The sequence below is a fragment of the Phaenicophaeus curvirostris genome, chromosome 5 (genome assembly GCF_032191515.1).
Source record: "Phaenicophaeus curvirostris isolate KB17595 chromosome 5, BPBGC_Pcur_1.0, whole genome shotgun sequence".
Lineage (NCBI taxonomy): Eukaryota > Metazoa > Chordata > Aves > Cuculiformes > Cuculidae > Phaenicophaeus > Phaenicophaeus curvirostris.
Window position 1 is genome coordinate 17,378,637 of NC_091396.1, and position 26,697 is coordinate 17,405,333.

Sequence of the window (26,697 nt, forward strand, 5' to 3'; positions counted from 1 at the left end):
TTCCATTGCTTGCATTGGCAGCTGAGTAGAAAGGAATGATAACCCTATTGGACATAGGTAATCATTTTCTTAGATTAAAGAAACTGGATATTGGCAGAAAATATCAGAGACTAAAAAATGCTGGAGGGTGAAGGGGAGACTGGTTTGCCGCAGAGAATCTCTTTGTAATATTAACAAACTGCAAAACCAGCCATAGATTACATATCAAACAGAATGGGGTTTCCCTGTAGAAAAAGCACCTCAGCTGCCAAAAGTACAAGAGCAATTAAGGAGCACAAATCAGCTTAACAGCAGAGAGGAATAAATGGTGTAGAAAAAGGGAAGTGCTCACTTGAATTAACGAGTTTGTAAATGAACATGCACACACATTTATACATACATACACACCCACAGCCTTGCACTCCATCAGGATAAAATGTCATCACTGGACATACACCAGGCTGAGGGGTCTGCTCAACAATGGGCTCAGATGCTCTTATTTACCCCAGCTCAAAGGGCTGAGGTGCAGTTCTTTTCCTTGACTTCTCTTCTACATACTTCCTGCTGCACGTGCAAAAATGAAATCCTTTTACCCAGATATCTTCAGCAATGAAGAACCACTCTTGATTCTTGACATATTTTTCACAGGTTAAGCCCACAGACATTCTAGATTTAAAATTATAGACATGTACCAGCCAAAGCAGACACAAATTAATAGCAGAAGTTGTTTTAACTAGTGAAATAATAAAGGTTTCCTTTTTCTCTATGTCTTAGTTTCTTCACTATCCTTTATTCTATTTTTTTGCATAGATCAAAATCCTCCAGGAAGCTGGAACCCTCCTTCCTCTCTAAAGCCATCAACTTGAGTTGTCTCCGTCTCTCTGGGTGGTCAAAGGAAATCGACATTGGACGTATGTGTGTGTGAGAAAGGCAATAAACAGAACAAGAGAAAGAATTCAAGAAAAAAAACTTGAAGGATTGAAACTTCAAGGATTTATGTGAACATCTTCAAATTTTAAGTATATTTCTGGCTTTACATAAGAACTTGAAAGTCTGTGTAGCCTAAGCACTCAGGAAAGAAAAGGTTAAAAAGAGATGCCAATACTTCCTTAAGTCTTGTTATTCAGCCGGGCCTAACTCAAAATTTATGACCTTTTTGAGGCTGGCAATGCTATGATTACTCAGCCCGGCTCATAGTTGGCAGACACAGTCCGAACAAGAGAATTGGAGAATTTCTGTTCTAATCCCTGATCTTTTACTGAGATTTGGCTGGATCTGATTCAGCAACACATGCAGGCACGTGCTGTATGTGGAACAAAACTTTACCTCCGTTGAAGTGCTTAATACTCTGAAAGCACTCAAAGCGGATGCTTAACTACCTACCTAAATCAGGGCCTACATGTCCACAAGACAGCTTCTCCCAAAAGTTGTGTCCTCTTCCTTTGGCTCAGCTGGGTTAGTCTGGCATTTTGTCGGAAGTGTGGGATGATTGATACAAGAAATACCATCCAATAAAATGCATGGTACAATAATTAGCTGTAGCAATAAACAAAATTATCAGTGCAGCTACTGGAGCTGAAGAAGCAGAAAGCACAGCCTAACAGCTTTCTGAAATGTTAGAACCATCCTTATAGTTCCACCACACTGAGTCTAAGAAAATGCTTCCCAAAACTGCCAGCTCTAGCATATCTTCTGCTCATTGACTAGCCCTGCCAAGTCTACTGGTTTCAGTCTTGGCATGATTTAGTCCTGCCAGCTCTCAGCTTCAAAAAGTGGAGGAAAAAAAAACACAAACCCAAACAATCTTAACAGAAGCCAGAAGGAATTTCACATTGATTTTAACATTCTTTTGGCTATAAATGTCATCAATATGTAGGTAGAACTAAGAAATACATGAACTGCTGAGAATCATTTTAGAAATATTGATGACGTTTCATTAAAGAAGAAAACTAAAAGGAACTATGATGTTGAAAAATTAAAAAGCTGAATACAGGAGATAGATAAAGTGATATAACATGGAACAGAATAAGCACAGGATGTAAAGTTACAAATCCCAAATATATGAGTTGTTGAGCACCCCTTGAAATACTAAAAATCTGTGCTTTCCTTTAATGTTAGATTTGCTCATGATTCTCTCATTGACATGGTGGAGTGTGTAGTGGGCCAGTAAATGCTGCCACCTTCAAAAATAGAATCAGGTACAGTTGTAGATTAAAAAGCCCCTACTTTTTTACCTCTTAGAATATCACCTAAGAAAATGGAACAGCCTCAACCAATTAAACAGAAAAGTAGTAAGAGGCAAGTATGTGTATAGGATCACATTCATTCTTCTGAGAAGCCACACTGTTTAGAAACCAAATTCCTTTCACATTTCACATAAAAATGTGAACCTCTGCCTCTAAAATTAAAGGGATCATGGCATACTTTACTGTGATGAAGGCCAGTGAAGTCTGCATCCCTGTAAATGAATACTCATAGTATCAACCAAAGACAAGAAGGTAGCTGGCCGGGGAAAAGCTCAGCGTGAGCACCAAGGCCATGCACAATCAGACATTTAATGAATTTCTGCAGACAGCTGCTTACATAACTGTCAAGCTGTCCTACCAGCCCTTCAAAAGCACTGAAGCATTTCCCCTTCTTTAAAGAGGGGGGTGGGGGGCAACATCCCACTCTGAAAGATAAGACAACTAAAACTCCTAACCTGCAATAGTCACAATTACTTATAATAGCTTATGACTACATGAATTAAGCTTTAATTATCACACTGTTGCTATTTGTCTACAATTGAATGTGCGCAGAAACCAGTTCTAACCTGTCAGATATGATGAACTCTTCCAATGTTTAAAGAGTTATAGTTTGCCCTTGCCTTTTGCCAACAGTATATTTCCACAATTAAAGGAATGTATTTTATACTATTTTAAACAAAGGTAAAAGAAATTTGCCGTAGGAACAAACTTCCTGAGTTTCATTATCCAAAGCTTTAAAATGACTGGCAAGCTTCAGTTTTGAGTCATACAAGTTAATTGATGACACCATAATCATGAGGAGTAATGCTAGTCTAGTCAGGTACTCTTTCTTCCTGGTAAATACAATCCAGGACACCCTGAGGGATTCTGCTAAGCACAGATGTAGAGAAAAGCACACAGAAAAAGAGGACAGGAACACATTTTTCAACATGTCTTTTCCCCTTATTCAACTGTCGAAGACAACAAATGCATTGTCCAATGAGGATTACAAATGAGCCTCTGCCCAAAGTTAAATCTGAACTTCCAAAGATATAAGTGCTACCACTTTGAATTTCACCCTTCAGATATTGACAACTTTTATCCCATGAAAATGATTTACAAGAGAAAAAGGCATTTTATAAATCATTTAAATTCACAAGACAGATTATGAAATTATATACTTTGTTTTTCCAGTGGAAAGGAGAGACAAAAGGACAAAGGAATCTGGCCACTGATTTATCCACAGATTTGTGAACTCCCTTGACAAGCTGATGAACAAACCTTTAACTTTATTTCCATTTGATAAAAATCTGTGATTTAACAATCTTATAGGAGGGCTCATAGGAACATATGAACCTACTTCTAATCAAGCAAGACTTAATTAGTATGCTCTTTAGTTTACTTTAAAGCCCATAATGCAGCAACACCTCCTCTTTCACGAATGCACCAAAACCAGCATTAAGATGCAAAACCTTGGAGGAACAAGTACTGGAGAAAGGTCAGTGATGGGCTCCTACACAACACTTGAGATATAATTTTGAGAAAAATAAAATTCTTCAAGCCCCATGTACACCTCACTTATTTTATCCTTTCATGGAGATAAGTAAAACATACTGCTGTCAAAAGAATTAATTACTTTGACTGATACTCTAAACCTTATGTTGTCAAAGAACTGCTGCACTGTCTTTCTCTTCATCTCTCCTAGAACTGTTATACCTACTTTTCCCTCTATAACCTGGAGCAGAATATACACAATTTCACACTGAGAGCAGATACATGCTGGAAGTGAAAAATAACTTGTTCAAAATTAGTGTAATCACACTAGTTAGGCTTTGAGTGAGAGTGAAATACTCATTCCCTGAATTGAAATACCTATCAAAGTGTCGCATGAAATCAACCTGAACCTACTTGTTAAGAAGTACAGAAAAATTATGAGGGGCAGGGGCTGTCCCCCAGTATCAACCACTTAACAGCTGTAAAGATACTGGTTCACTATAAGAAGTGTAAACACAGTTGAGAAAACAGTCTATCGCTGCAATATTCCCTAACAATTTAATTGCTCATGTGGTGTACACATCTATAGTTACTATAGAGATTCACTTCATTAAATTAAAGGCATTTCCCTGCTTTCTAGCTTAGATATAATCTTATCCTCTCCCTAATAGAAGAAACCGCTGAATGCACAGGAGAATTACAAAACATGGTTTCTTGTGGCTCCCTGTGTGGATTTTGCCTCATCTAAGACTGAATGCAGACTGAATCCTTTCACTTCAGTGAAGGAACCATCTGTGAGCTTTCCCTCTTCTGCCTGTACTACAAAACTGCATATTTAATGAAATTGAGTATCATTTAGACCTAACTCCTAAGAAATTAAGCTAAGACCAGACAACGTGTTCAAAATCTATCTGGGGATTGGTGACTGGTGACATTCAGACAACAGGATCACATTGGCTTTGCAACCTTGCGAAAAAAAAATTTAAAAAATGCAGCAGCGTACGCCTGCTTTGCTTGTTAAATTTACCTGGCTAAAGAGGTTAAAATAAGGGAACTCACGAGGGAGAAATTATCTGATTATTTTTTTTTTAATTTCCTGACAGCAAAGTATGCAATACATGACAAAACTAATACACAACCCACCGCCTCTACCCCAAAATACATAATAAAATGTTCTCAGCCATGATAAAGAAATCATTAAAAAAAAGCAACCTCCCAAGTACCATAGTTTTCCAAGTAAAAATCCGTATTCTACAATAACTATAGAATGATTTGTGTTGGATTGGAAGGCATCTTAAAGATCATCTAGTTTCAACCCCTCTACCACAAGCAGGGACACCTCCCACTAGACCAGGCTGCTTAAGGCCCCATCCAACCGGGCCTTGAACACCTCCAGGGAGGACACAACTCCCCTGGGCAACCTGTTCCAGTGCCTCACCACCCTCATTGTGAAGAATTTCTTCCTAATGTCTAAACTAAATCTTCCCCCTTCCAATTTAAAGACATTCCCCCTCATCGTATCACTAAATGCCCTTGTAAAAAGTCCCTCCCCAGCTTTCCTATAGGCATTATTCAGCTACTGGAAGGCCACTATAAGGTCTCCCCAGAGTCTTCTTTTCATCAGTCTGAATAACCCCAACTCATAGCAGAGGTGCTCCAGCCCTCTGATCATCTTCATGGCCCTCCTCTGGACTCGTTGCACCAGTTCTGTATCCTTCTGATGTTGGGGATTCCAGAACTGGACACAGGACTCCAAGTGGGATCTCACGAGAGCAGAGTAGAGAGGGAGAATCACCTCCCTCGACCTGCTAGCCAGGACACAGTTGGCTTTCTAGGCTGCAAGTGTACATTGCTGGCTCCCCCAGCCTCCTTCAGCCTGTATTGAAACTACCAATTGTCCTGAACCAGGTGTAGGACCTTGTACTTGGCTTTGTTGAACCTGCTGAAGTGCACACAGGCCCACTTCTACAGCTTGTCCAGCTCCTTATGGATGACATCCCATTCTTCTGGTGACAACTGCACTACTCAGCTTGCTGTCATCTGCAAATAAGCTCAAGCAAGGCACACTAGAAGATGGCAACACAAAATTTAGGATTATCACCCATCCGAGTCACTTTGTTTACATCTAGTTGAAGGTTCAGTGGTTCCAGCACTATTTAAAACATTTTTGCCTCCTCTTTCAAGAGGTTTTCCTCCTTCTATCAATAATTTCCAGAAACCAGGGAGATCTCTGACATGCTGAAGTGACAGAATGCTATAGGTAGCCTTGTTCAGCAGCAAAACACTAAAACAATTATTGATCAGATCTACCAGCTTTTAAATATGTGATGTCTCTTAATAGGAAACAGGTTTAAAACTTAGCTAACATGCTAAGCTGCTAACTGTTTTTCCTCCCTCTCACTGTGGACCTATGTTTGCCACTTGTTTTGACACCCATGCTGCAAGGTGATGTGTCACAACAGATTAGGATTAAAATCACTTTACTTTCCAACTACAGTTCTGGTACTCTGTGGTCATGCAACCTTACCTAGAAGGCAAATCAAGCAGATTCAGTTTCATGTTGAGAGTATTTGGATCTTTCAAACATAAAAAACAGAAGAGGACCATGACCCAGGTAAAATATTATCACTATCTTCCACATTAAAATTCTAATGCTTCCCGACAAGCACTGAACACAGTAAATGCACTGACTCTTCATTAATTGTATTGAACGTTACCCAGCTGGCCTTTCCAGGAATGCAATGAGCAGGGATGTGAAAGAGAGAAATGGGGTTTCCAGAGTACTATCCTATCTCCCGTCCAATACAAATTTGGAGAGATCTCCTACTCAATCCCTCTCACAGAATGAACAGACTTTAAACCAAGTCCTCTTTCCAACTAAAATCCTTTGTATCCATAGTTTTTAAAAGATATGTTATGCTTATATTTCCTCTTATTCCCCAGCCCTGAGTGAATATTAACACTTGAGTGAGAGGCCTGTAGGTGACAAGTGTGGAAAATACTGCAGTTATCTCATCTATGACCTACATTATCACATACATTCATATATATTTTTTTAACCTTTAAGAACCCATTCCATTTATCATGTACAGACAGACTTTTTTTCCTTCAAAAAAAGATTATAAATAAATCTTTCCTAAAATTCTGGCAGCCTTTCTACTTAGAGTATCGGTGAACCCTGCTGAAAGGTAAGATTGTTCTCATGCCACCCTGTAACACTAATTTTGTCATCCAGTTGACTATTAATCCATGGTTGATAATTTCATATATAACATGACTGCCCCCTTGTGTCAAACGAGATTTCCCTCCTTTAGCAGGGGGATTTTACACATCTCTACTAATTTCTCTCTTCTTAATATGAAAAAAATCCCTTAAACTAGTTTCTTGAATATGAAACTAGAGCTTTACACTGTTCTCAAACCTGTGACAAAACAAAATGTAGGGTATGGGTGACAGAAGGCAATTTGGAAAATAGGAACATATATTTCCAAAGTGACAGAATCCTAATTCAGGTTTATTAGCAACATAAAAAGGAAAAAGCTGTTTCCATCTCAAAGGCTGTTTTCTTTAAATAACTCCTTTTTTTTTCTTATAGGTCAGTTATAAGATGAATTATATAAAATCTTATAGCAAAACTGTTAGCTAAGTTCATGAAGTCAGACATACCGTGTAATTCACTAGTAGCTCCTACATCAATACATGCAACATACTATATTACAAACAAAAAGTTCAACGGCATCAGAGGTCCAAGTAGGCATATAGAAGATACTTAAAATTATATGCTCAAACAAAACAACATCTTTGCTGAACACATTCAGTTTGCAGGCTCTGAGGGGTCATATTTTTCTAACAAGAATTTGGTCCCATGCAAAATTTACATATATTAACCCACCATGAATATCTTTGGAAAGTTACAAATTATTTCAAATGTGTTATGAAATGTTCTGATCTGTCCTTTAGCACAAATGGTCAAGATAGGAATGCAGGTTTTATGCAGGTATAATATTATGAGAAGTTCTAAACAAGGCTCTGGACATAGGCCAGACAGGAGAGCACTGCTATCATGGAAAGATGGACAGAGTTTCAGATTTTTATGCTCTTTTGGCTTTTTATTTTTTTAAGCCAAGGGGGTGAACATCAGTCAGAGCCTGTCAAATATGCTGGCAGATGGCAGGCAGAGCTAGATTAGATGTTTGCTATCAAGAATCAAGCAAAGAACTGGGTAATTTTCTTTATGACTAGGGAAAACAAAACAACAAAAAATGATAAATGAAAGTAAAGAGACATCCTCTGGCCAAGGGAAAGGATCACACATAAAACTGAGTCAGAAGACTGAATTAGAACTCTTTCCCCTCAAAATCCCAGGCTACAATACAGCCTCATTTTTGACCATTTCATCAATCTATGGTTCTTTGGCAAAGCTAAACCAGAAAGCACTGTTAAATGAATTGTTAACCAAACTACCAATTTGCTTGGCCTTTGGCTCTCAGCACTGACTTCAGCTCAAGTGTCTCCAGTTTTTCCTTGCTGCTCTCTAAGGTTTGTGGAGCCATCAGGGACTCCCCTCCTTTCTTCTAAGGAAACAGTCATATCCCTGTCCTACTGGCACATGCCCCGTGTGAGCACACACACTAGTTAGAAGTGATAGTAGGCAAGATGAAAAGGGAAGAAAGAAATAATTTTCAATCTGCAGAACTCCAATGTCTTCCCTACACAGAAGTCTGGAGGCAGCTCAAAGAACTGGTGTGGGGAGAAGTGCTGGGTCAAGGTGTTCCACTGAACCTTGGAAAACAGAAATAGTGAGGGTAAAAAGTAAAGAACTGAAAACAAGCAGCTCAGAACTAAGTAGACCTGATGGAAACAAGGAGCATATTCACAGTAGAACTCATAGATACCTGCATCAGGAAACTGAAAGCTTTTGGACAGAAAGATAGGAAGAAAAAGTAACAAAGTTAATTTCCTGGAAGTTGCGTCTTCTGAACACACATCCATGTGGTTCCTAAAAGAGTACCAAACATCAAGGTGTCTACAACGCAGCATCACACATTTAATATCTGAAAAATATGAAGCCATAAAGACACCTTTAACAATCTGAGTCTCTAAAATACCCCAATGCCAACAGAATTAAAGGCATAACATTCCAAGCATAAATGAGTCCAATGGTGTCACCAAAATGAGCCAACTTTTCTCCCATAACTTCATCTCATTTCCTCTTTCTGTCGCTGCTGATATGACTAACCTTCCTGTTCACTGAAGCTTACATCCCTCAATTACTCTTTCCTCCTCTCTCTTTCCCCCACAATCCATCTACTTCATCACAGCATCTCCAAGATTTGTCCTCTTCCTCTCCAACCCTCCTACCAAACCACTGATTCAGACATTTGTAATGCTTTAGCCTTTCAATGAGCTGACCAGAGGAAGTAGTACAGATAGGGCAAGGATAAACAAGTAATTAAGGTACAGCTTTCTTACTATCAAAACTCTTCCTCTTTCTTCAGTCTCTCTGCTAGATCTGTCGCTACTGCCACACACATTTGAATTTTTTTCTCCATCATGTTTAACTCCATATAGCTATCAATCTCATTTCTCTATTGCACGTTTATATTCTGCATTCTACACAAATGTCCTGATTCATCAGTGGAACCGAACTCAAAAACTTGCCATTCAGATGTGAATAATCCCAGACTTCAGACTCTTGCCTTGCTTTTATCCTTTCCTCCCTCTCTCTCTTTTTGTCCTCTTTCATTTCTTTGTATACATAAAAAAAGTCATTAAAAAATGACAGACTCCTGCCTTCCAAATATTTCTAATAATTCATACTTCTCTCAAGGGATCTGCAAACTATAATGACTATAGCTCCATTACACATGATTTATACTGAACTGCTTCTTTTTCAGAAGTTCATATGTTTAAACTGTTCTGCCCTCAGAAAAAGAGTGTTCCTAGATGTACCATGTCTCCAATATTCCATTCAAGGGAAAGCTGCAAGGCCTACAGTAAACATTATTTGCCAGTTCATAATTTACAGTAAATGACCAAAAACCTTCAGATAAAAAGGCAGAAACAATGAAGAGCCCTAATAATCTGATCCTGCTGTTTGCAGCACACAGTGATTTAAAATTATTCATGTGTTTCAATATGGAAGTGATTTAACATAATTTAGCAAACCTGAGACCTACATTAAGATGTAATAATGATAAATGGATGAGACACAGCACACACACTTACAGAAAACCTCAGAGTCCTGCAGAGTAAAGGAAGTACCCCTGAAAATCAGGCAGGTGCCCTCATGTGGGTGGCCTTAAAAAAAAAAAAAAAAAAGAGGACCACAAATAGCCCTTCTTAAAAATAAAATAAAATAAAAACAATATATAAAAGATCAAGAACCGAGAATGTAACAAGGGGTGTGGATAAGAACACATTCCAAATTAGCATCTGAAAATTTTACATAGGGAGGAATGGATTAGATTTCTAAAATAAAAAGCAGATGGACTGAGAACAGTTACTAAATTCACAAAAGAACAAATACACTGTGGCTACATCCCTCCATTATTTATTACCCCAGCCGCCATTTCAGGATTCAAACACAGCTATTTCCTGTACAGCAGTTTTCACGTACATGGTCCTCAGCACAGGCTCCATATACAGCAGCAAGCATAGTGCAGATCCTCAAGGATAAAGCACGTATGCAAACTTTAACATTTCCTTCCAAATAAAGCCATTGTTCACAAAGCCTCGACATTTTGAGGTACTACGTAATTAAACAAGAATGACCGGCATTTCAACTTTTTAGTCTAATAATCACAGCTATGATGAAGTTTAATAACATCTGTTTAATGATGCACCTGACTTCCTATTTCCCCTGCATCAATTATTCTATGGAACAGGTAATGACAACAACCCTTACATATTGGACCATTTCAAAAATCACTAGAAGTATAGAGTGGAAAGAGAAGAAAAAGGACAAATTAGCAAGTTTGCTGCCAAACCAGAATTTCTCAATGTCAGAGTGACTTTTTCTAAAACCAGATGAGTCTGGGAGAACAACAGCCAGTGATACAGCCTATTGATCCCCATCTTCCAAATTTTCCTCAGTACCATGCTAAGACAGTGTAGTGGTTTCAAACCAAACTTTGTGTCTCAGTCCCTTTTCAGAAGGAACTTGTACATCTCCAGACAGGACTTGTATATCTCCAGACAGGACTAATTTTTGTTGGTTGTATGAATACTGCCAAGCACAGCAGGACTCCAGACCCAGAGCAGGGTTTCTGGAAACCAATATAGTGAAAGCACACACGTGTGGCAGCTCAGCATTCTAGGATTCGGGTAGGACGGGAAAAGAAAAGGGTGCATTTTGCCTCTGCAACCTCCCTACACTTCCAACATAAAGCTCCAGAACACTTCACATTCAACAACAGAGGGAATTTGATCCTTGGCTTGCAGACCTATGTGAATAAGCAGTGTTTCATACAAAACTTATTTCCTTGGTTTTTCAACCCTAGCTGTAGTCAGCTAAGCACTACTGCCAGCTCATCTCGCTAACAAAAGGCATATTGACATCCTAACCACTCTGGAGCTATTCTGCATGTCCCACTATATGTGGGACACAGCCCAAGGCAAGCTTCCATTTTGCATTAAAACTAACTTTAAAATAATGGATTGTGAGTATTTTCAAACCATTCACCAATGCCCAACACCTGTGAAGTCTACTGTACCAAACTTAGAATTTGAGAAGCATGCTCTGTACAAGCACTTCTGGACCCTGCTCTTACTGCAGAATATTTTTCAAACAAGCAAGACAGATCTCAGCAGTCACTAAGCAGAGGCTAACTTGCATGGAGAAAGCCTGTATGGCAAGTATGAGTATAAACATATGGAGGTCAAATTTTCAGAAGCACTCATATGACTTTAGTGCCAAAGATCTTTTCTCAAATCTATCCAATGTCTAAATAGGTACTGTTGTTGTTTGTTTTCTGTTTTGTTTGTTTGTTTTAAAAAAAGCTATAAGCATTCAACTGCTTCCCAGAGTAACAGGTGCACTACAGACAAAAAAATCATATGCATGATTCAAATAAATTTCACCTTATTTTAAAGGTCTGGTCAAAGCAAAATTACCATCAGATGCAGGTGAACAAGTAATTTCCAAATGCAAGATTTCCCTAGACACAGCTCTCAGTTCACCTCCTTTTAGATTTCCACACGTAAAAAATTTTTGCAGTGACCGCAAAACATTTTTTGGTATCATCTTTGATATGCTTTAGCACTTCTCAAGCATACCTAACCTGTATTATGGACCTAGTCTGCCTGGAATTGCCATCCCTCAAAAAACCACTGCACCTACAAAAGGCAGTATGACAAACAAGAGCCACACACTGACTGTTACGTTTCCACTGTGCTCGGCTCTCTGCAGGATGTCGCATCACACTGAACATCCCCGCCTTTATTTTCAAGGCTGTAACTCATACAGACTCAAAACTCCCAAAAGACCAAGTCCACAGGTCCCCCACCACTCCCTGTAAGTCCTCTTTTCAGGAAGAGTGACACTTCTGTACCAACAACACTTTGCGTGGTGGTGAAGCAGCCCCCTAATTAAAAGGACACGAAGACAGCCTGACAACAGCCTGACAATAGCAACAGTTACCACTTCCTGATCCACTACCTTTTTGTCACTATATTTATGTTACATTCTAAATGTGGAGAAAAAGAAGCGGAAAAAAATCCCCAAACACAGACAAGCAAATCATTTTCCTTGGGCAAGACTGATGTAGAGGAGTAACTGGACATAGTGATGACTAGCTCTTGTATTTGCTTTTATACCAAGAGGCTTGGTAACCACAGAAATGGGTGTGACATGGGAACATAAGAAAAATACAGACCAAAACACAACCACGAGCAATAGGTCAGGTGCTTAGCTTTAGTTTCCTAAGAGGCTGACAAGCACTGTAAGGTATTTAAGGTATTTCGTCTGCAGCACAACGAAAAACTTCCTGCAGTGAGTAAAACAAAACATCCAGTTCTACACTGGGGGATGGTAGCAAGTCCCCAAAACACTAACTGAAATCACAACTATTTTCAGTCCTTGCAGTCACATGAAGAAAGTAACCATAAGTCAACAGCTCCATGGACTCCCCTGGGCTTTCCATCCAGGGCAAGGACCCAAGGCCAGGCATGCTGTACTTCATGCACTCAGCATGATGGGTAGAGATCTTTGCATTACAGCTGTGCCTTGGGTTTAGCTAGTGCTTCAAACAAATCCTTACAACCTTTCCAGCAAAGCTTTGCTACATCAGTAGGGTGTTCACAGCGTACTTCAAAGTTTTTTTGATTAGGAAAAAATCAGCAGTAATGATCAGAAAGAGCAGCTGAGGAAGAAATTTAACATGCCTATGCCATAAAAAGAAAATACTATATTAATTCTGAGTTGGTGGTACTGGGAGCAGTATTTACTCGTGAAAAACCCTGCAACTGCAATATTTATCCTTGTACAACATTGTGGAATTAAGTTAATAGGAAAAAAAACCTACTTGTGTTGACAATATGTTTGAGCAATTCTCAGATCACTTTTACCCACAGAATGTATGAGGTCTGATATCAAAAAATGAGACTGTCTGTAACTCTTTATTTAACAAACTAAGAAAATCAGCTACAATCACTTTCAAAATTATTCTGAGGTGACACACAGCTGCATATGATGTGATGCTGCCAACGTTCAATGCAATTCTGCAGAACATTTTCTGAAAGGCTGTTGAGGATCTCTGTTGGTTTTGCTTTCACATCTTCTGCTGACGAAAAGTGGATTCCTTTGAGCCTCAACTTGATCTTTGGAAAGGGGTAGAAATCATGAGGAGTCAGGTCTGGAGAACAGGGTGGGTGCTCAAAGCACAGTGGTGGTATTATTAGCTAAAAACTACTTCACAATTAAGCATTGTGGGCTGGCATGTTGTCTTGGTGCAAAATCCATCTATTTCTTCACAATTCTGGTTGATTTCTTCTCATGTATTGACACAATTGCATCAAGACATCAATGTAATACTCTTGATTTAGTGTCTGTCCCCAGTGAACCCACTTCGATGTATCCTGGATATTGAAGAAAACAATCAACATGGCCTTGAAATTCAGACAATTCATGCATGCTATTTTTGGTCTTGGAGATGTTGGTGTCTTCTGCTGCATTGATTGTCACTTGGTTTCTGGATTATATGTAATATCCAAGTTTCATCACAAGTAATTACCAAATTCAACAAATGTGGTTCATCCTCAGTGTGTTGCGAAAGGCCAAAAACATGCCTTGTGATGTTCTTCTTGTTCATCTGGCAGCATTTTTGCACAAATCATTTTCATGTTCAGTTCTTCCATTAGAACGCGTCAAACACCTTCCCTGTCTAAATGAACTTCTTAGCTACTGTTTCAACACCTAACTTTTTGTCTTATCAAATCACATCTCACACTTTTTCAATGTTATCAGTAACTGCCGTGCATGTGGCACCCGGGCGATAATCATCTTTCACGATTTCTCTGCCTTCCTAAAATTGCTTGTGTAATTCAAAAATGCATTCACGAGACATGCACTCTTCACTGTAAGCCTCAGTCAACAGCTTCATTTTCACAAGAAATGTGATGTTAACTTGCTGTTCACTCTCGCGCAACACCATTTTCCAACCGAGGGTAAGAAAACATTTATATTTGAACACTCGTCCACTTGTAGTGAGTGAAGCAATTGAGTTGAGCCTGTCTCACTCTGACAGCTTAGAATATGTTCTATAGCCATCTCTTTGTCTCTTCCCTGCCTCTCTTGGTTCCCAAGCTATAGGGTTAGTTTGGGGTTTTTTGTGTCGTACCTTGTACAGCATGCAATATGCTGAAAAATTAGAGCATTACAGCAGGTATTCTATCCCATTTACTCCTTTTGAAATTGTTTCCCTATGCATTAATACTATTTTAAAAAGGTATTTTCATTCAGCATTGCTGTCCTGTTGCACTGTTCAGTGATATTTAAACCAGATGTTGATTTCCATTTTTCCAACATAATGCTCTTTATTACCAAAGGTACTCTCACAAAATCTCGTTAGAAATCAAATTTTATTAAAGTATTAAAATAGAAAGATACCTTTGGTCACACGTTATACTGGGTTTTAATACTATAATGTTGCACGCCTTAATTTGATGTTTGAACCTACAATTATATGATTAGGTCAAATATACATTAGATAAACTATTTCCTTGTTACACATTGTGCTGGTTTCCAGCTCTGCCTGCACCAAACACATGAACAGATACCTGTAACTACAGAAGTATTTACAAACGCTATCATTTTGACCAATATTAGCATAATAATTTTGCAAAAAATGATCATTTACTACTTTCTACCTGCACATGGAATAAACCTCAGTGGTCAACTATGTCTCTGGGTTGGCACATACTGATCTTGGCAGGCATTCCTACAAGTCTGTCCTGATATCAAATTGATTCTTGCTGAAGAGCCATGATGCCAAATCCAGGTGTATTTGCTACACTGATTTAGCATAGTATATGCAGCACGTGTGGGTATAAGGCTGCCTGTAGATTTTGCAGTATGGTAATTTAACTGCTATTTAAAAAAATTAAATTTTACAAGTTCATGATAAATATTTTGTTACTGTATTAGTAGAAAACTAATTTTTATCATACAATTAATGCACCACTACCCAAAACATCTATCCTGTTTATTGGATAAAATAGCACCCACCTAAAGCGATACACACATTACAAACTACTCAAGTTTTTAACCCCTTTAACAACAAAGCAAAAAGCTATCCTCCATCCCCATAACAGAAATGAAGTGTTTATTTCTGCTTTTAATTCAAGATGATAATAAATTTAACTTTGTAAAATACTAGACAGAAATGGGACATTTTTATTGTGTCATGTCCCCCTTGCTCCCCCCCTCCTCCAAATTTTGCACTGATTCTGCATGGTGCTCTAAGTAAACAATGATAAAAGTCAGTAAGCGGGGAGTTGCTTGTTGTTTTTACAGCATAGAAGCCCTGTACTTCTGAATCACCAAGCAGCTGGAGTCTGGCTTAATTACTTAACATCAATCAAGATGTAAACCAGCACTTGGAGACCAAGGAATGCAACGTTCATCTGCAACACAAAAGAAATAGCTAAGCTATCTGAGCTTCTGCCTAGACGGTTTGTACACTAGGAAAAGTCAACACATTACTTTTATACTATGTCAGTAACATAAAATAGCTAAACAGTAATTTTATGCTGTACTTGAACACACCAATGACAATTTGTAGTAAGGGAGAAAAGATCATGAGAATAATATTTCATAGAGACTTGTAACCTCTAACACAGGACATATTTCTTCAGTACTACCTTCTGGCAAATAGTAGCACCAGTGCATGATAGCATTTCCATCTCCAATAAATAAACAGACATGAAGTTAAAATATAGTAAAAAAGGAGACAATAAATTGCAAACTCTAGATTCCTGCTTGAATTTTTCATGTATTCACTCTCTAAGCCTGTGAAATACATTTATTCTATTGTGTTTTTGCTAATATTAAGAACACAGCACAGCAATGCTTCATTCAACTCAATGGAATCCTACAGCCCGTCTTTTATAAGATCAAAGGAGATGATCTAATTATCCCTTCTGGTCTTCAGATCTATAGATGTAAACTACACACTCTATCTACGAAAAAAGCAACCACCCACCATAGTGCATAGGAACTTCTCCGTAAAGATAAAAAGAAACAAGTAACTACATAGGACAGATGTTAGCCACATTACTTCTTGTGCTGTCGGAAGCAGCTCTGTTACTACATTGCTGAGGATGAAATAAGACACCATGAAAATCTGCCCAAGACTTCAGCACATCTGAGGTAATCCACCTATAAAAATTAAAACAATTAATAACTGCCTGCATCATGGAAGACACAATCAGTCAACTTTAGCCAACTCTGTAGCAGAGATCGGATGCAGAACACAGAAACAATTCGTGTGCTGGGATCCCACCAATTAGATACTAGATAAACACAGGACAACAACAGTCCCCAACTCAAAGAGCCTCCAGTCTAGCTGTAGGATGACAGATTAATCATATGCAGACAGATGCAATAGCACCTGGAAAAAAGATAACACATTCGTCTCAGCACAGCAGAGACTACTGTACTCCTTGGGTGCAGGGAAGATTTTACAGTGATTTTTGAATCAGGGCACCTGCACAAGAAAATGCACAACCCTGGTCCTACTAGCTCATTCCTACAGTGGGAATTCCACCGCTATTTTGGCAGCACTTCTAGCTGATATCAACAAGCCAGAAATAAAATTCTTATAAAGTATGATGAACATACTAAAATGCCCATTTGCCAAACAAGATGGACAGCCCCCTAAAACTGGGACTACCTGGCAAAATAATACTTTAAGTTAAATTGTAAGCACTTTGCATCCTTTTTGCTGACTACACTGCGTTTATCCTTGCTTGCTTAAGGGATTAGTCATATTTGGGACGGACATAGCTCTTTTCCCCTCCCATGCAACCTGCAAGAAGAAACCAGAATGGGATGATAACACTGAAATCATTACACTGTCATTTACCATAATTCTTGAGTTTCTTTCTGAATAAAGGAACTTTCGTTATTCCTTGTTAAACTAGATTTAAGGACAACTTCATATCCCTAAGTGGCTCAAAGAAGCTGACTAGATGAGAAAAATCAGATTCCTGATACATCCAGAGTTCTAGGGCCTATTTCTATGAACAAGTTTATGGCCAATTTATAATGGAAGCACAGGATACAATGATGCTTTTCCATTCCTAATGGGAATAGGTCAGGCAAACACCCCCCTTTTCAGCAAACTATTAAATCAGCAGAGATTGTAAGCAGCATTCCTAAGGGAGTTTGATGACATACTGAAACACGCCAAATGAAAAACTGATGCTGCCAAGTGTAGAGCTAGTACTGATGATGTTCCTGTTGCAAGTTGAGTAAAAAACTGGGATAACGGCACATAACAGTAAGCAGCAATGTTTGAACGTTAGGCTCTGGTCTTAACTCAAGCATGTTCTTACACACAGTTGCTACCACTGCTGTTCTTCTAACATGTCCCATCATTAATGACAAAATGGACCCCTTGCAAATCACAGTTTATATATTGCTAACAGCATTTCAAAGAGAATTCTTGTGACAGCAGCTGTCAGACGTTACATCTGGCCACTCGAGAGTGAAAAAGAAATATTTACTCAGACTTCAGAGGGGCATTTTGGTATAGAAGAGGAAGATAAAAGCAGGAATCTTTTACAATATGAGGTACCAAATCAAAGTAAATAGGGATTCCTCTCACTGATAATCCAACAGAAAGGAGACAGTTATAATACACATTCAGTACTGTGTGTCCTAGGCAATGTGGCTATTTCTCACCCCAACAGATTAAATGTCAGTAATTAAAACAGAACGCTTACTAAGTATCTTAAAGAAAAAAACAAAAGAAAATATTATTTCCAAGAAATGCCAGTGGTAACTGCAGCATCACAGACACTGCACTAGGTGTTTACCAGCACGCTTTGAAATATAACAGAAATACTTATAATAGAAGTGTTCAAAAGCATTTATTTCTATAATTCAGAAAGATCCGTATGTTATCATTTCCTCTTAATCTGGAAATTAATAAAAAAGCGTTATTTTTATTTTTTTGGCTTAATTATTCCATCTATTGTGCTGATGGACAAAGAAAGGTTTATTTTTAAAAACATTTCCACCACGGGAGCTAATATTCCTAATACAATACCTAAAAGGCTCTCTACCACAAGGGAGATGCTGATAGAGACAGCAAAGACAAAGCTGATGTCACGAAACAGATTTTTTTCAAGAAGGAAATACACTTAAAGAGAAAGTACTTTTTGTTCTTAACCTAATGCTTTATTTTAGTGTAAGCCTACTGTATTGAACCTAAGATCACAGTAATATGCCATTGAAAATATGCCTCCATTGAAAAATTATTTTACATGTAACCTGGCAATATCAATCCTTAACTAATGAAAAGTATTTTCGTCTCTGCCCTAAAGAGGTACATGAAACATGGGGAAAAATCATTAAAACATCAAGAATTACTGTTACATATAGACAAAACCAGGATTACAAATGTGCAATGTTAGCAACTGCTTTCAGTGAGAAATACGTTCCTAGAAGTCAGCTGGATCCACAGTAATCCCTTCAAAAATATTAGAGAGACAGATGGATACGAAGTAATACCATACTCACACCTTAAAGTACAAGAAATTTGCCAGCAATCTGCATAGTTGGAGAGTATGTTGGTTTACATAGTGAATACTCATTTGATATGGTACTCAAGGTGACAGAAATAGGAACAAGTTGTTTAAGGGATCTCCCCTGTCTCTTCAAACTTTGTGAAAAATAGACCTACTTTCTATTTATAAAGAGTATAAATACAGTATCCAGACGTGACCTTTGATTAATGTTTCAATTTCTGCTGTAAATTTACAATACATGTAGAGACACTATTTCCCTGAAAAACTACCCTTAATAAGTAGTAGAAAGAAACACCAAACATTTATGTATCAGAATTGGTTAAACAAACCTCTGAAATCAGCTGCTCAACCCAGAGAATGAGAAACTACAGAAATAACAGATATTACCGTATTTTTGATTCAGTAGCACTTCTGAAAGATTCATGGAGAATGCAGGGTTTTTTTAAAACTCTTATAAGGAGGTGAGAAATATTTATATAAAGATCTATTAGACAGAGTTCTTATTTATTTTCTTCTCTCCCTTTCTGAGCACAATTCTGCTCATCACTTCTCCTTCTCCCTCCCATTTGTATGCGTAGAAGCTTGGTTAATTTTGCTGCTTCACCTAATGCCAAATGTAAAGTTAAAAAAGGAGCTGAGATTAAACAACTTACAAACACAGGGGAAGAACATCTTGGTAGCTGAGGCTCAGCCACAGGTAGCACCAATTAAATGCAGATATAACAAAAGACCCAAGGAAGTGAAACAGGGAACACAGGAGATGAGAACAGTGAGAAGTCCAAAGGAGAGGTGCGGTATTGCTACAGGCTGGTTTCCTATTTCATTGTTACAACAGAACAGACCACAACAATCATTAAACAAACCACTGAAGAGCCAAGTCTTATCTCAAACAACACACTGTGTACTGCATTCTTCAAACAGTTAACAGTTTTATAGGTGAGATCCTTAACACTCAAGTACACAGATTACTCCGCCTGAATCTGCATCTTCTGCTTACTTAAGACTTCTCACAGAAGGAAAAGCGTAGTCACTCTTCCATGCACTGCTATATTATTCTATATCTTATTCTATATGTCCACACGCACCTGCTACAAATCTGGTTTTTCTATGACTTTAATCACTTCTGTTTTTTCTACGACTTTTTAATCACTTTTCCTGTTCAAGTCTCAAAGTGTTTCTATGATTCTTTTTGTTTCCACAAAGTGGTAGTGACAAATGATTAACTGGTACAGTAATCTTCCCAAAGTAAAGATCTCACATTTCTAATCCCACAGACACAAAACCAGTCCTATTAAATTCCGTAAGAACATGCACCTACATTTACAAAAAGAGAATAATTTTTTCATAAACAAACAGGACACTGAAATTCCATTTAAAGGGGACTTTAGCCCTAGAAGCCTAGAGCCATTTGTCATAAGGACTGAAAGATGGCATTTTCTTTCCATGACCTAATGCAAGTGAGGAAACAAACTTAGCTTCATTCTTTTAAACCACAACGATGCCAAATATTTGCCTGTCAGTAACACATTAGGTACCTCACACTCTTGCCAGATTTATACTATATATCAAAAAGAAATCTTTTTCACAGTCAACTAAAAGTCATTTTCCAATTGCACATCTCCAATTACTGTGTAATATTTACCTATGTATTTATGACTTTCAAAAATTAATGTTTATTCTGGAGTCACTTTTCTATGGCTTATAGGTAAGCTAATTCATATGTTATATTATTTGTATAATTGACCAGGCAATAGTTCTCTGAACCCCAAATCCAAGCATGCTTAGAATAAATGTTTTATATTCTACTTCTGAAACTCTCTTCATGCTTCGATTCCTCTGACAGAACATGAATGAAGACCTGAAACTAGAGATAATTGTACTTGATCTGACTTTTCCATACTAATTTGTTTTCATAAGTGGTCCTGTCCTTTTTGTAAATACTTGGTTGTAGACTTGCATATGGTCTCTTATTTCCTTGTCAACAAATCTGTAGCAATCATGCTGTATATATGATGACTTTAAGGAAATAAAATGCTTCACAACCCAGGACATCAGAACAAAATAATTCATCCTAGATTCTCTAAAGCTTTCAATCCTGAATTAAAAACACATAGGCATAGATCTGAAATGACTACCAACTTCTATTATACAGACAATTAGTATGTGGCTTTGGACAGAGAGATATATCTACTGCACAGTTCAAAATTTGACCATTAATTCAATTCCCAAGTGTCTAACGTGGATCCTACTGACATGTGTAACCAGCTCATAAATATTTGTTCCCTAGGACTTTGAAGTGAAGAATGAAAAAGAAGCATTCACCTAAATAACTCACGGACGTTGTCTGATCTTCTGCATCCAGCAACATGGGTACCCAGTGAAATGCAGTACTGCAGCTTGCTTTTCAGCCACCTCAAACACAAACAGTACGCACAGGCCAACAATAAAACAAACACAGAATATTTCCCATTTCAAAATATTTGGGAATATCTGTTACCTGAATGTCATACTCCAGCTGACATTACTGAACACAGAGTTTTCATTAACTTTTTGTCAAACCCTTATATCTATACAATGATTCGGCATTGTTCCAGGCCTTTTAATAAACTGCACATGAAATAAATGCACCCATGTTTCAAAGGGACACATTTAACATAATATTTAATCCAGTTTTGCATTTAATCCAATTTATCCAGTTTTAAATCTAAACCCAAAGTCTTAAAAGAAACAATTACTTCCATTTTCTTCCACCTTAGCAGAGATTCAAGTCAAGACATATATAGGGACATGTTTTGTACCCTTTGACCAAGAGCAATCTTGGGAGATTTCAACAAAGGTTACAACTAAAAATTAAGGAAGTAAAAGAGAAATACATAAGTTACTAAAAGACTAGGGTCGTAACTAGGCAAGGCTCATCAGCTGTTACACATTACCTATATCCTAAGATCTCCCACGAGTAGTTCAGAAGAAAATCAAAATCTCAGATGTTACACAAGTTGGACTTAAAACTGAAGGCTCACCTCATTATTTGAAATGTATCAATGAAGGCAACAATGAGAAATAACCAACTCATTCCCTAAAGCATTCAGTACCAAAGCTTATATCTCTTAAAGAAAGCCTGCAGTGTTGTGGTAAAATGAAGTTTAAAAGAAATTACACAAAGGAAAATTCTAGAAAAGATTTTGCTTCTCTGTTGTTCTTTTCTAAGGCTTGATGAAATTTACGACTTCCTCTTCCTGCTTGTAACAGTAGGAAATCTTCCAGGATACAAGTCTTGTAAATCCTCTGCCTACAAATATACACACATTTAGGCGATTCAGCTGAAAACACAAGTCCTTTCATATGGGGGCAGAGAAGACTTCCAGAAATCTGTTTTTTTTAAAAAAAATCACCCTTCTAAAGTAGCTATAAAAATACGCTCATGCTTCTCTGCTATTTATATTTTATAGGAAGAAGGCCTAAATATTGTCACCAGGCATTTCTGCATTTTTTATAACTCAGAAATATGAATATACCGAGAATCTTCCTCTGTGGTTTTGCTGCAGAAATTCTTAGATTTCTAGGAACAGGAGGGGAAAAAAATTGCCTCATTTCTCTGCTAGAGGACACACTGTCACACACCTACTACAGTAAATAATAAACATTGGCTAGGAGTCTGCATTAAGCAATGACAGAAAAATTTTTAAAGGTATTTGAATAAGAATGTTTTGCAATTCTCAGAATAATCTCAGGACCTGGAGATAACATTTTAGTATAAAAGACGTGGAAAATGCTTTTTAAAAGGAAAAAAACCCAACAAAATAAAAAATACAGGCTTATCTCATGATTTTTATACATCACAAAGAAGTAGTAAAGATGAAAATAGATCTTTTCTTCCAATGCAGATCATCATTTAACTATTAGAGAAGGTGCTGCTGAAATGGAAAAACTGGTATTTCATGTAAGTAGTATGTAAAAATTTGCACTTTACAGTTATTCCACTGGAAAATGGTTGAAGGAGTAATATAATTCTCAACAGGCAAATACTCCCACGCATTGTCTCCACCAGCTACTCATGGACATTAGCTTGTGTCACAGACAAGTGAACTTTAGGTCAACATGAAGATTTACTGGCACTCAGAACAGTATACACCAACTTCAAGGTAAAAGAGTTTGACACAAACATCTGAGATAGCCCTATCAGCTCCATATTTCAGCTCCTTCCACCTGAACTGGCTTCTCTTGTCTAAGTCAACTAATGCACAATCAATAGACTTGACTTACTGTGAGATGTGAGTTATTGGGGTCAACAGTGTCTCACCCTCCAGGTCAAGCTCATCGGCAAAGCTGTTAGTCCTGATGAAGGGTCCTGTGTTCACATCTAAAAACGTTGGGCTTTTTTTCACTGTGAAGAAACATGTAGATAACAGTTAAAGCAATAGCATTCAGCTTTTTCAAGAAAGGTCTATCACTCATTCTTATCTCTAAAATACTGTTCATTTTAACAGAAAATTGCAAACAGAAGTTACTACAAAAAAATTGCATATAGTCATGAAAAGCTCATGAAAAGTAAAACTTTAACTCTTCGTATATACAAAGAATTTCAGCTTCTGCTGAAGACTTAGAACTACTATTATTTAGTTTTGTTCATATTCCTCATACATTAGCGTGTAGAATATTTACATCAAATCAGTTTCATGCACTAGAAAACTTATCCTACAATAAATACTCAGTCATACCATGGACCACTGCTCTACAGCAGTAGTGCATGAGTGCAATTCAATGACAAGTTCACTTCCCTTTTATATCAACTCTACTTCATGTTTCTGTTTATAATACCCATTTGTGCTGTGTACTGTGACTAGGGTCAAGAAACCAGGCCTACATCAACAAAGAAACCTCAGCATTTTCACAGTGAGCAGGCAGCTACTGTCCCACACTGTCCGAGCTTGCCTACTGGTCCCCAATCCATATCACACACAAGGTTGCCTTATCTTTGTGCCTAGACATGAGACATACAGCAAGATGTTCAATTTAACCAAGGTAAGGTCCTTAGTGTGAAGGCCATTTCATAAAACTTCAGATATTGAAAGTTTTTAGTGGCAAAGTTACTTGTAACACTTCCACACATCCAAGAAATGAGACTTCATTTTTAAACTCAGGCTTTTAAATTCTGCTGGACTCTAACATTAAGAACCCTAAGTGGTTTTTTCAGCATGGTCCTAACATTTGTTAAAGCAGGCACAAAATTTGTATATAAATAAAAATATCATTGTATTTATACAGAACTGTAAATGAATTTTATAGTAAATAAAAACAGCAAGTAAAGTTCTTTAGAAATCATATGTAGCTTGTGACAAGTGGAGAAATCATCTATGCAACAGGCTGGATCATTCAGTGAAATAATTACAAAGTTGTAATTTATGAAGTCTCTAATGTATCAAAGAAAATGCTTTGTAGTATAACAGTATATAATGTTCTGCAAAAAGCCCCATGAAAGCTAAAGGGATACAGCAGAAATTGCTAACTTAAATGTAGCTAAATATAATAAGAAGAGAAGTAGGGATATCAGGAAGCAATTTGTTTTTCTAAAATGCAATTATTTCACCCAAGCAAGTGGATATCTTCATATGGCAGAAATGGATTTGAACTTTTACAAATAATCAGAAGATAAAATGTTATTTTATCATCAGGCACATGGTCATTCACAATTACAATGGGAAAGTCTGCTCACCATAAATAGTAATAGGAAAGCAAGACCTCTAAAATAGCAGAGAAAAAAAAAAAAAGACACAACTACTAGGAGACAAAATTATATTTTAAAGACAAATTAAAGCATGAGCCACTTCCAGCATTTAAAAATGAAGCTTTAGTAAAACTTAGCTTCCTAGGTATGGCTTTAGTATCACGTTATTTAATCACTTCACTGTAGCCATCATCCAAAATAGTGGCTGTGAAACAAGCAAAATAATTGCAGATTCAGATATGCAGCAAAATCTCCATAAAGCAGACTCATTTTGGCTTTCACTAAAGTAATTTTCACTGTTTAAATTTATAAAAGATACAAATGAAACTTTCCTGATTTATACAAAAGGACTCATAGTCTTTATAGTTTTCCTGACGACAAGTGATAAAACCGTTGAACCTAAAACCACGTAAAGAGTGAAATAATATTCAGTTATTGCTTTTCAGTTTCATGGGAGGGGAGAGAAGGAATGGCACAATATTTTCATTGCGGCACTGTACCTCAGTGTACTTGACTGTAGTTCATTCTATTTGAAAGTACTATTATCTGAGAATGCAAAGATGAAGACCTGCTTAATACGAGGCAGACATGGTATCTTCCTCCTTCTTTATTTTAAAACTTTCTAAGATGATCATAATCAAGATCAGCCTGTTCTAGTGAACAGTGCAGCCCTCTGCTCTTCATGCTTCTGTTCTTAAATGCATGTTGCTGCTTATAACATGAAGGAGGAACCACTCGAAAACACTGCCACACAACCTGCTTGCACAGAGAGAGAGGGGGTACCAAGAAAAGAACATGGTATTAAAGACAGCCGCCCTGCCAAAAAATGCCTTAAAACAAGTGTCAAGCAGAGTACCAGGGAGCTTGCACTGTCACAGCATATGTCTTATTTAAAAAAATAAATTCATAGACATTTTGCTTCAGAGGAGACTTTCTCAAAACGCAGTGTTAAACAAATGTATTTTTAAAAAGACGCTAAATTTCTAAATAAGCAGGCTAAAGGAAAAAAAAAAAAAGGAAGCTCATTTTCAGTGGATAACAATGATCAAAAATAAACAGGAAACAGATGTAGCAGGGGATATTTACTGTAATTCAGGGGTCTCCAAGCTTTATTTTCTCTATTTTTGATGGGTAGTAGCAGCAACAAGGCTAACAGGCATGACTATCCAGCTGACAATGCTGAACCAAGTACTACTTTGAAATGGCAGAAAATACACTCTCAACAACATGAGAACAGAAATTCTGAACTTTCTGAAAATACTCAGGGTCAGGCTGGATGGGCCTCTGAGCAACCTGCACTGGTTGAAGATGTCCTGCACTTGGGGCACAACAACCCTATGCAGTGCTACAGACTGGGAGAAGTCTGGCTAGAAAGCTGCCTGGAGGAGAGGGACCTGGGGGTGTTGGTTGACAGCCGACTGAACATGAGCCAGCAGTGTGCCCAGGTGGCCAAGAAGGCCAATGGCATCTTGGCTTGGATCAGAAACGGCGTGACCAGCAGGTCCAGGGAGGTTATTCTCCCTCTGTACTCGGCACTGGTGAGACCGCTCCTCGAATACTGTGTTCAGTTCTGGGCCCCTCACCACAAGAAGGATGTTGAGGCTCTGGAACGAGTCCAGAGAAGAGCAACAAAGCTGGTGAGGGGGCTGGAGAACAGGCCTTATGAGGAACGGCTGAGAGAGCTGGGGTTGTTTAGCCTGGAGAAGAAGAGGCTGAGGGGAGACCTCATTGCTCTCTACAACTACCTGAAAGGAGGTTGTAGAGAGGAGGGTGCTGGCCTCTTCTCCCAAGTGACAGGGGACAGGACAAGAGGGAATGGCCTCAAGCTCCGCCAGGGGAGGTTTAGGCTGGACAATAGGAAAAAATTCTTCACAGAAAGGGTCATTGGGCACTGGAACAGGCTGCCCAGGGAGGTGGTTGAGTCACCTTCCCCGGAGGTGTTTAAGGCACGGGTGGACAAGGTGCTAAGGGGCATGTTTAGTGTTTGATAGGAATGGTTGGACTCAATGATCTGGTGGGTCT

The 26,697-nt window shown here is 38.0% G+C and overlaps 1 protein-coding gene across 2 annotated transcripts in view; it reads right to left on the minus strand.

The window, feature by feature from the left end:
- Positions 1–26,697, minus strand: part of KCNQ1 (potassium voltage-gated channel subfamily Q member 1) — a 367,210-nt gene that overhangs the window by 219,796 nt on the left and 120,717 nt on the right. For both annotated transcript variants that reach the window (XM_069857818.1, XM_069857817.1), the window contains one exon: positions 23,214–23,334. In XM_069857818.1, coding sequence (XP_069713919.1) covers positions 23,214–23,334 — 121 coding nt within the window. The remainder of the gene's footprint in view (positions 1–23,213; positions 23,335–26,697) is intronic.